This window comes from Pteropus vampyrus, unplaced genomic scaffold (genome assembly GCF_000151845.1).
Source record: "Pteropus vampyrus isolate Shadow unplaced genomic scaffold, Pvam_2.0 Scaffold6, whole genome shotgun sequence".
Taxonomy (NCBI): domain Eukaryota; kingdom Metazoa; phylum Chordata; class Mammalia; order Chiroptera; family Pteropodidae; genus Pteropus; species Pteropus vampyrus.
In genome coordinates, this window is record NW_011888787.1 from 4,654,741 (window position 1) to 4,666,877 (window position 12,137).

The 12,137-nt window shown below is 29.5% G+C and overlaps 1 protein-coding gene across 2 annotated transcripts in view; it reads right to left on the reverse strand.

The window, feature by feature from the left end:
* The window catches only part of SYCP1 (synaptonemal complex protein 1), a 70,735-nt gene that overhangs the window by 30,523 nt on the left and 28,075 nt on the right, over nt 1-12,137 (reverse strand). For both annotated transcript variants that reach the window (XM_011366633.1, XM_011366625.1), the window contains exons 15-20: nt 11,354-11,415; nt 6,800-6,904; nt 5,889-5,992; nt 4,359-4,476; nt 3,497-3,567; nt 250-331 (exon numbers count right to left, since the gene is read on the reverse strand). In XM_011366633.1, the coding sequence (XP_011364935.1) occupies nt 250-331; nt 3,497-3,567; nt 4,359-4,476; nt 5,889-5,992; nt 6,800-6,904; nt 11,354-11,415 (542 nt within the window). The remainder of the gene's footprint in view (nt 1-249; nt 332-3,496; nt 3,568-4,358; nt 4,477-5,888; nt 5,993-6,799; nt 6,905-11,353; nt 11,416-12,137) is intronic.

The window sequence follows — 12,137 nt, forward strand, 5'->3', positions numbered from 1 at the left end:
ACTTGTTAAAAACAAATCCATCAAAGCACATCACAAACTTATTACTCAATTTATCGGTATATTCTGTATACTAGAGCATGAGCCTCTTTATTGAGCCTAAAATGTAAATCAACATTAAATATTGAACATTTATAAAAGAAATTTAAAACTATGCCACTATATCTTCTAGATATATACCATATAAGCAAAATAACCAAACTTTGCCTATATTTTAAAAGTTAACCACCCACAACAGTCCATATAACATACATTTTCTTCACTCTTGTCCAATTTACATTTAACTTCATCTCCTTTCCGCTTTAGTTCTTCTCTCACAGATTCCAGTTCATTCCTTCAAGGAAATGGAAGAGTGACATTGTGATAAATTTTATATTTTCATTTTGTTCCCTTTCTAGATTCTAAAATAGTTATTACTTTTTGTTGGTTTATGTTTTCATTTTGTTTGGTAATTTTTCATGCATAAATACCAATATACACACTTCACTCCTATGTTTAAATTAATTTATACATTTATTTTTAAATTAATTATCTGGATCCTTTGACTCATTTTTTCATTAAAAAAAAAAAGCTCCTGAAAAGAAATATTTGTTTCTTATTTAAGTCAAGGTTTCACTTTACTGTTTTCTTAGTCATAAATAAGTCATCATTCTAAGACATTTTATACTAATAAATTAGAGACACGAATACAAGTGATTTTAATGAAAAACTACATGACTGAGATTTTGCACGAATATATCCTTATATACGTAATAGAGCATCTCTGGACGCATACAAGAGCAACAGGGATACCTCTGGGGAGGGAAACTGAATAGCAGGAAGACAAATGTCTAGTAAGATAGTTTTCTTTCCCTATGTGCTCCTTTTTCTCTTTGAATTTTGTACCATAAGCATGTATTATTACCCTTTCAAAAAAATTTAAGGGAGGTGAAGAGAAGACAAAGTGGGTGAAGGGGTCAAATATATCGTAATAGAAGGAAACTCGATTTCAAGTGGTATGCACACCACGTACACATGTCATGGTATAATGCTGTACACCTGAAATTTCTGTTATTAATCAATGTCACAATAATATTTTTTAATTTTTAACTAAAAATCTGTCTGTTGCACATAACAATGGAGCTTTGTCTCAGATATTGAAGCTATTTCTAATTGCAGTCTCTCTTGCTACTACTAATATGTTTCTGGGTCTAAACTGTATGCATGGAATGGTATTCAATTGTGCAGAATAACTGGCATTGTGAAAACTAAATCCAGGATATTTACTCTTTAACTATTAACTATTAATTGGTATAGTACTACTTTTACTAAATATATTTAAATTTAGAGTTCTATATGTCCAGAGTAAGTAGGTGTACAAAAAAAATATTATCCAAATAATTCAAATTCTCTTTCTAAAAAAAGCAGCCTTTCCCTAAAATATGTCTTCACTTTTTATGCTCAAAATGTACAGTGGCTTAATCAGAGATTCAATCTATAAGTAACAGCTACTTCTAAAGAAAATTGAGTAAAAAAGACAAAAGTCATCATTAGAAGTATAATAAAAGATGACTTTTCAAATCTGGAAAATATTAAGTTAAGTGCCAGGCACTGTGCTCAGCACTTTATTCACATTAACTTATAATCCTCAAACAAATCTATGAGGGAGGTATATTAGGTCTGCAGGAGATCTTGAATAATTTAAAATAGCAGTTAGTTTTAATGATCACATACTTTAACCAAATATAAGAAATCAAAACTCAATACTTCAGAATGTAAGTACAAACTAGAGCCCCTACATCTTTGTGAGTCATCTAAATTACTAATGGATTTTTAAAAACTTAAAATACAAAAAAATATATTATTTATAAAATAATAAACATGAAAACAATGCATATCAAAAAATAGGTCATAGATCAATAGTTATGTTAAGAAGTAAACTGATGACTGGATAAAGAAGACGTGATACATATATACAATGGAATATTACTCAGCCATAAGGAAAGATGAAGTAATGCCATTTGCAACAATGTGGATGGATCTTGAGATTATCATGCTAAGCGAAATACATCAGACAGAAAAAGTTGAGAACCATACGATTTCACTCACATGTGGGATATAAAACTGAAAGCAACAAATGAACAAGACAAACAAAAACTCACAGACACAGACCACAGTTTAGTGGATACCAGAGGGAAAGTCGGGGAGGTAAATGAGGATAAAAGGGGTCAAATATATGGTGACAGGAGATTTGACTTTGAGTGGTGAACACACGATGCAATGTACATATGACATATTATTGAATTGTACACTTGAAATCTATACAATTTTATTAACTGATGTCACCCCAATAAAAAAGTTTTTTAATTGACCTCTTAAATTATTTTTATTATTTGAAAAAGAAAAAGATAAACTAAATATCGATATATCAATTATAAAAAGAACTAAAGAAAAGTTCAATATTTGAGTTCAGGCAAGAAAAATTTCTAAGTATAAAAGCAATGAGAAAAATTTTTAAAGGAAAGACAATTAAACTTAATATAAAATCAAAAAACTTCTATATGACAAAAAATTACCCAAAGTGTAAGGTAAACAACAGGTTGGGGGACATCTGTGCTATAAATAAAACAAGATAAAGGGTTAATATTTTTTTAAGCTTAACTAAATCAGTAAGAAAACAATCGAGATTACAAAATAGAGTGGGCAACAGGTATGAGCAATTTTAGAAAGAAGACATTCTAGCAAGCAAACACGAAAAATTCTAAAGCTTATTCCAAAAAAATTAAAATTATAAATCGCAAAAAGTGTGTTATTTTTATCTATTATCAAATTACTTAATAATACACAAAACCAATTAAAAAATTTGGAACCAGTATTTTCCTGCAATATTGGTTTTACTGCATGGTTTACAATTGATATAACCTATTAGAAATCATTTCTATCAAAAGTCTTTGAAATAATCCTCTGACTCAATAAATTCTACTGCTTGAAATTTATCCTATCAAATTCAAAATAAGGAAAAGATCTGCATGTGCTAAGATATTTACTACAGTATTGCTTATGAGAGTGAAAAACTGGAAAATACAAATATCCAAAATATAAAGGATGAAAATAAATAATGTCATATCCTTTTGATTGACTGGTATGCAGTCATTAAAAATTGGTGACTGTGAAAACACTTAGAAACATGAATAATACTTAAAATAAAGTTAAACTTTTTATTTCTCGTCTAAATTTTCTGGCATATGATTGGTATACATTTTAATTAGATAAATATTAAGTATTAGAAAGTTTATCATGCTTTAAAATTAATCTCTATATCTAATCTCATTATTTCAACACTAAGTATAAAACAGACATTATTATAACTTTATTTTTAAACAGAATTACAAAGCAGTAATATAAGTCTGATTTTTTACTTTACATTATATTCAATATAAGTTTATTATAAATTAACTTTAACAAATTAATAAAAAATACTAAAATTTTTTGCCAAAAAAGGCTAACTCGTTAGTCTTGCCTTAATTGTGTTCCTGTTTCTTCCAGATTTTCTATTTGTTTCAACATTCTTTCTTCTTGCTTTTTGCTATTCTAAAGAAATAATTAATATTGTTTATGTTATTTTGTTTCAACAAATATAAAATTGAAATTAATATTTAAGACCTTTAGCAGTATAAAATTCTTTTAGTTATATATAAATTAAAAGAATAGGCCATTTAACTTGCATAGTGCTACCTTTTCAGCCTTAGTTTATTGCACTAACAATCTCTATACAGCAGCTAACCAAACAAGTCTTACTTGCTGTTTTCCAGTAATCCTTGAGACTTGTATACTTTGTTTATATTGTTGTGGAAAATTGCTTTTCCACTCATTGTTACCTACTGAACTCATAATTATTCATCTTTTAAGGCTAAAATCAATGCTATATTCTCTCTAAAGCCTTCTCTTCTACCTAGGCAGAAGTCATCCTGTAAACTCAGATAACAGTTCATCCCCAAAGCAACACATACACTATTTTGTTAAGTTATTTGAGCATTTATGTTTTTCTATTCAGTTATAAGCTCCTAAAGAGGAAGGATATTTTATTCATCATTGTATCCTCCACAGTGTCTTATATAATTTACTTAATAAATACTCGATGAATAAATACTTTATAAAAATGTTGATGCCTGAAAATAGATTAACATTACCAATGGGTAGTAGCCTCTGTATTCTTTTGCCCATCATGACCATCTAAGATCAATATGTATATTTTTCTTCTAAAACAAGCATCAGCTCTAACATCATCAGACTTTTAAAGCTGAAAGAATCTTTACAGGTCATCTATTCTAACCTCCTAATTTTACAGATAAGAAAACTCACTGGTACTTTTTTCAACTCACATTAATATCTTCTTGCCGCTTCTTGAGCTCTAAGGCCATATCACTTGTTTCTTGTGCTAGTTCTTTATTCTCCAGTGAAAGCTTGTTGCAGCTTGCAGTTAGTTCAATATTCTTAAGCCTGTTTTTAAAAAACATGTCATACCAAAATATTTACATTTGAAATTGCGTGATGTGAAATTTAAGTCAAAATAATCTTAGGGACAATGGAGAAAGGGCTGGGAGTATAAATGAAATAAGTTTGGCCATTAGTTAATAATTCCTGAAGCTGGGTGATAAGTACATTCTAGTTCATTACATTATTGATTCTACTTTGTACATGTTTGAAATTTTTCTATAATAAGTTTTTCAAGATGTCATACATTTCCTTGCATATTCCCCACACCTCATTACCCATACTTTTCCACAAATTTTGAAGGATATGTTATTTTCCTCATATAATTTTTTTCTCTTTAGTAGACTCTTAGATACTGTCTCAAACTTCTGGTGATTTGTTTAAAGTAGTACGTGAGGCATGACTATTATTAATTAAAATATTTTAATTAAAATAAAGAAAACTAAGTTTAACCTTTATTCAAACATTTATGAAATGACAAAATACAAATTCATTTTTTATATCGTCTTGCTCTTACAATGTCTCAAATGCTCTACACCGGAAGAGATTACTGCAGTTATTGGTTGTAACCAGGATCAATTTTAAATGAAGGAAGGGGAATATGTAGCTCTACAGAATGATTTCAGGAGCACCTATTATCTCTTCCTACTTCACAATATTGGAAATTCATCAAAAAGTACATAAAAGTTTTCATTAAAAAATGAAAGATTGAAAAAGCAAACACACCAAGGATAACATAAATTAATAAATGATCAGTCTATTCATTAAAAAGGATTTTGGTTAATAGATTAATTTTACCCAGAGCCCCTTAAAAAGTACTGTTGAAAAGGAACCACAAGCAAGGAACGGGAGCTGAAAGGAAAGAAATAAGATGCTGAGTAAACTGCTTATTTCTCATTTTTATCTAGAGTTGAGAAACCAAAAAGGAAAAATCAAGCTCACCACTAGATTATCTGAATTTACTTCTCTCTGAGTAATAACACAATAATTATTTCCTCCCACTTTCTCTAGTAATTAAACTTACTGAGTAGGTGAATCATTAGATTAAATATTCTACTTGGACAATATAAAAAATGAATTTGTATTTTGTCATTTCATCAATACAAACCTATGAAATAATTTAACAAAACAACCAAAATAATTGGTTACAACTATAAATTATTATTTTTATGAGAAACCAAATATCTCCAAGAAAATATACTCATCTAAAGCAGTTCTCAGCTTTATGATGTAATCTCTTTTTACGTCAATGACATATGTTTTCCCTAAGCAATAAACTTGATAAATTATTTTGATCTTTAAGAATAAAATACAACTTTAAGCCCATCTGAATAAATATTTAACATAATTTACTAATTTATTAACTACCAGAAAGCTTAAGAATTGACTACATAGTTTTTTTATGACAGAAAACATACTTCTCATTTTCAAGTTCAGTTTTCAGTTCTTTAACCTGTTTTGAATAGTGCTGTTCACTTGTCGCAATGGCAGTTAATTGTATTTCCAAATCATGTATTTTTTTCTGGAAAATAAACATATATAACCACAGTAAATGTCTTTACAATTTTCTCACTTAAAAAATTTAGTCATTCTATGAATTAAGTCATACATTTCGTGAAAAATTGGTAAGAATATGTTGAATTTTTTAAATTTAAGTAGATTTAATGCCATAACCATTATAATTTTAAAATAAGCAGTGACAAATGCAACATAAGTAAATTCCACTTTAAAATTCTGAAGCTCAACCAGTAAAATTATATTTACCTATTATAAAAAATGTTTATCATTTTTATGCTACTAAGTAATTCATTTCCATTAAAATGTTATACTATTAAAAAGAAATGTATTAATAAAATTAGTATTTTAAAAACTAAGCTGTTCTTACTATAATAAAAATATGATTACAATATAATACTGTTATAGACTGAAAACATACTTTTTTCAAACAAAAAACATTCTAAAATTATAACATGAGCACTACAAAAACTATTGTAAACTAAGAACTTAATAAAGGCTCACTTTTAAATGTATCAATTAAGATATACTCAAGATATCAAGAAATGTAATTATTATAAGCCATTGCATTATGCAAATACTATTGATATCTTAAATGCTGACCTTCTCTCCCACATTATATGTAATGTGGAGGGAGGTTCTCTAGATGTGTTTTAAATCAATCATTAACATAATAAATATAGCAGGAACACATACTTTTAAAAGGAATTTTGTGAAGAAATCTTTCATAACGTTAATAGCTATGCCATAATCTATTCTGTAAATCTGTACTAACAAAATATGTGAAAGAAAAATGTATCCTTTTTAAACAAACCTCTCTGGTTTGGAGAAGACCAGTTAGTTCTTGTTCTGTTCCTTTTAATTCTTCAGCAATCTTCTCAAATTGTTTCTTTTCATCTAAAAGCTTTTGGTTTTCTGCCTATTTAAGAAAATTAACAAATCATGACACCCAAAGCACACACATATTCAAAATAATCAAACTGCCTAAATAAAGTTGTGAAGATTATGAGTTTGTCTTTGGGTAAATTATTTTTAAAAAGAGAAAACAAGTCATTATTAAATAAATTCTAAAACTAAATATGATAACAGAGGACTTATTGGACAGAGTCCTGGAATTTTCTTATTTAAAAAGAATCATACAGGTCATTGAAATCAAACCTTAACTTAAGTATAAATCACACCAATTTATTAGCATTTATTAGTCATTCAGTATTCTATCAATTCTGTTTGTCCTATTGCACAAAAATGTGCTGCCCTATAACTTTCATGCAATGGTCATTGTTCTGCCTTCCTTAATCACATTGAAGTCTAACTCCTCTTTCACATGATAACTGATAAATATTTGAAAAGTATTATCATCATTCCCTAACTTTTTTCTTAACTATCTAAAATCTTTAATTCTTATTATCATTCTTATGATATAGTTTTAAATTACCTCATTCCAACAGGATGGGCTCACTTTGTCAATATATCAACTTCAATAAGGTACCTAGAATTGAATCCAACGTTCTAGACAACCAAGGGTCACACAGACCACAGTCCAAATCCAGCCATTGCTTATTTTTAATAAAGCTTTCTTGTAATATAGCCAATCTATTTATTTATGTATTACCTATACATGTTTTGACCAAAACAGCAAAGTTGCATGGCTGCAACAGAGACCATATGGCTCAAAAAGTGTAAAAATTTACTAAAAGGATAACAGGGAATGCTACAAACAACTCTATGCACAGAAAGTTGACAACTTCAGTGAAATGGATTAATTCCTTAAAAACCATAAACTTCAAAATCTTTAATAGTTCTATAACAATGAAAGGAATTAAATTCATAGTTAAAAATCTTGCCAAAAAGGTATTTCTCGGTCCAGATGATTTCACTGAGAATTCTACCAAACATTTAAAGGAAAAAAATATAACACTAATTCTACACAATCTCTTCTAGACAGTAGAAATGCTTCCCAACTCATTTTATAAGGCCAGAATTAGCCAATTCCAAAACCAGACAAAAACGATCATCCAAGAAAAGAAAACAACAGACCAATAACTCTCATGAACATACACACACAAAAATTCTTAACAAAATATTAACAAGACCAATTCAACAACATAGAAAACGAATAATACACCATACCAGTGGGATATATCCTGAAATGCAAGGATGGTTCAGTATTTGAAAAATCAATCAACGTAATACACCATATTAACAGTATAAAGATAAAACACAGGATCATAGCGATTGACACAGAAAAAGCATCTGACAAAATTCAACATAGATTCATAATAAAAAGTCTCAACGACTAGGAATGGAAGGGAACTTCTACAAAAAATATACAACTAACATCATACTTAATGGTAAAACAATGAATGATGTCCCTTAGAATCAAGACATCAAAGATGTACATGTTCATTACCCCTATTCAATGTCACACTGGAAGTCTCAGCCAGTGCAGTTAGATAAGAAAAAAATAAATATAACTGTCCCTATTTGCAGACACAATTGTCTATACAAAAAATTTTAAGAAATTTGAAAAATAAAACTGTTAGAATAGGTGAATTTAAATTTAGCGAGATTGCAGATACGAGGTCAATGCATAAAGTAGTCATATTCCCATCTACTAGCAATGTAAAATTGGAAAAATATTTTTAAATATTATTTTAAATACCTTTAAAAATAAATATTTAAGCATTAATATAACATAACATGTACAGGATCTGTGTGCTGAAAACTACAAAATACTACTGAGAGGATCAATCAGGCTCTATATAAATGGAGATAGACATCATGTTCATGTATTAGAAGATTCGACATAGTAATATCAATCCAATCCAACTTGATCTATAGATTTCACACAACTCCAATCAAAATTCCAGTAAGATTTTCTTATAGACAAGCTGATTCTAAACTTTACATGGAAAAGTAAAGGAACTAGAATAGTTAAAACTATTCTGAAAAATAATAATAAAGCTAGAAGAATCACAATATCCAAATATAAGTCTTAATACAAAGCTACGGGAATCAAGACATTGATACACTGGTGAATGGATAGGCAAATAGATCAAAGAAAACAGAAATAGTACAGAAATAGACCCACACAAACAAGGCCAACTGATACTTTGTAAATGTGCAAAAGCGACTCAATGGAAAAAGGAGAGCCTTTTCAACAAATGGTAATATCACCCAACATCAATCCAAAGTATTTAAATCATAAATCTCTCTCAAAAACACCCACTTTTTCCCACTACTATACCACCTCCCAGCCTAAATTATATTCATTTCTCCTCTGACTACTATGATTGTCTTAACTGTTCTATCTTAATATACTGTTCTCCACACTGCAAGCCAAATGAGCTTTTCAAAATGCAAATCTGAGCAAGTCACTCCCTGCTGAAATTCTTTAGAATTTCCCATTCATCTTAGGATAAATAAGAAATTCTCTTGATGTGACTTTCAAGGCCATGAACTGCCAGGCTCCTTCTACCCAACTCTCCAGCCTCACATTGCACTACACTCTTCTTTCACTTCATGTTGTACTCACCATGCTCCTTCCCATCAAAGCACCTTTGCTCAGAATATTTCCTCTGCTTGATAAGCTCTTCCTTTTCTTCTCTAGATATCAGTTCAATCTTTACTTTAAAAAAAAAAAAAAAAGCCTCTCCTGACCTCTCTAAGTAGCTCAAATCCTTTTATTATAGGCCTCATAGTGTTGTGACCTAATCCTTTATTGCCCTTATCACCATTTTAATATTACCTTTGAATGACTGCTTGTATTTGTGTGGTTATTTCATGACTGTAACTCCATGAAAGCAGAATATGCATCCATTTGCATCCTCAGATATAACATAATAGGAACTCAACAAACGTTTGTTAAATGAGTAAATGTATTATCTTATTTAACCCTCACAACCACCCATGAGGTCTGTATTTTCCCAATTTCACTAATAAAAAACTGAAGCATCCAGAAATTAAGAAAACTGCACTAGGTCATCCAGATAAGTAAAGAGCTGAACATCAATCAAAGCATTATGATTCTAAGGACCAAGAAATTAATTATGCTCTATTGCTGTTCAAATATAACAAAACCCTAAACCAATCCTTCTCTGTATAGGAGTGAATCCTTATAGTAAAACAATGCTTTAGTATTTACTCATTGGACAATTATTTATAAAGTGCTTACAAAGTATCAGTGACTGTGTTGACATTACAGGGTAAATAGGACACAGGTTCTTAAACTTTATTGGAGCATACATTTATTCTACTATTTATTCACTGAGCACCTACTATGTGCCATCTACTGTGCTAAGTAAGGGAGAGTCTAAAGGGTAAATAAAGCATTAAATAATTATACCAAAAATAATTTCATTTGTGATAAGTGCTGTAAAAGGAAAAGTTCAGGGTGCTATAGGAACAAGCCTTACTAAGACTTAAACTAGCTAAGCATATCAAGAGAGATTTCCTAAAAAATTGATATTTAAGCAGAGACAAAGCATAAGTATCCATTATCAAATTTGAAAGCAATGTAAACATTATTATTTATAAGAGTTTGTGCAAAAGCAATTTAATGCAGAAAGGATAAGCATTTGAGAAAATTACTTATCAAGAGATGGAAGAATTAAGAGTTGTAAAATCAGGTAGAGATGTGATAGGTTAAACTCAAAATTAAATAATTATAATCATAAACAATATTGTCTTCTATAGCAAGAGTTGGCAAACTACAGCCTGCAGGACAAAATCAGCTTGCAGTCTCTTTTCATAGGCCTTTGACCTAAGAATGATTTTATATTTTTATAAGGTTGTTAAAAATAAGAAAGAAGACATGGAAGAGAGTAGGGGCATAAAAGGGGTAGAAGCAGAGATTTAACATTCTGTATATAGCCCCCAATGCCTAAAATATTTCCAATCTAATCCTTTACAAAAAAAAAAGTTTGCCAACCTATGCTCTCTCTACACATTGTAATCAATTAAAATATAAGGAAGCCTTATCCTAACGATTTCATTAAACATGATTCTACCAGAACTCTAAAGCTAGGTACTGAATATGTATCATACACATTTATCTCAAAATTGCAGCTGTGTGGCTCAAAGGTATCAAAGACACACAAAATTTATAATCAGCTACATAACACGCATGTTTGATCTTATTTGAATGTACTGCTAACACATGTTCAAAGAGTATAAAGACACCAGAACAGTTACCAAGATGTATAAAAATTAGTACAGATAAGAATGTGGCTTACCTGAAAACCAAATGTAATTTTTTTTATATTTAGCTAAAAAAAAAACTAGCTTAAAACATCTATAGTGTGAGAGTCTAAGTCAGTGGATTTGAAAAGTAATTGCTATATATTAATAAGAGAAACTATAAACTTACCAAGATTTTTTTCAATTCTTCCAGTTCTACTTCTTTGTTATTTTTAAACTTAGTCATCTCTTCTAAAATAAGCAAAAGCACATAAATGTGTTAAAAATTGGATTAAAAGTATAGGCAAGACAAGAAATAAGAATATCTTTTGAAAGGAAAAAACTAAGAGATGGATTAATGCAACTAGAGTACCATAAAACATAGAGGAAATCCATAGAACCATATCAAAATAATAATGGATAAATCTTAATAATGTTTCTACAAAGTTAATTATACCATCAAATGAGCCCAAAGTTCATTAAAAAAAATAAGTGATCTATCTATCTAAACTATATTTGGAATGAGGTCACTCAGCATGTACATTTGCCTTAAACTCATCACTATCTAAACATCTGGCCTCTTAATCTTCACTCCAAACTTTAAAAAAGTGATCCACTTAACACAAGCTAACTCTGACCATTGTACTCTGGATCTGGACATTCCCATCTCCTCTAAGACTTTAGTTACTATATTACTCATGTCCACTGACTCTCTGTAGAAAAATTTTTAATGACCTCCATCACATCTAAACATCTATATGAATATAAAAGTATCTGATTTATCTTTCTGCCCTTTCTTACTACCGTCAAATTTTTTTTTGTTTGCAAATTCCTGTTTATCTACAAGTTGCTTTCTTAACCTCATGTAAAATCAATGCCTATCTCCATGAGGTCAGTAAAACGATGACCTCAAAGATCACCAATAACCATTTTTGGTGCAATTCTTTTTTCCCCCATTTAAGACGGAATACTTT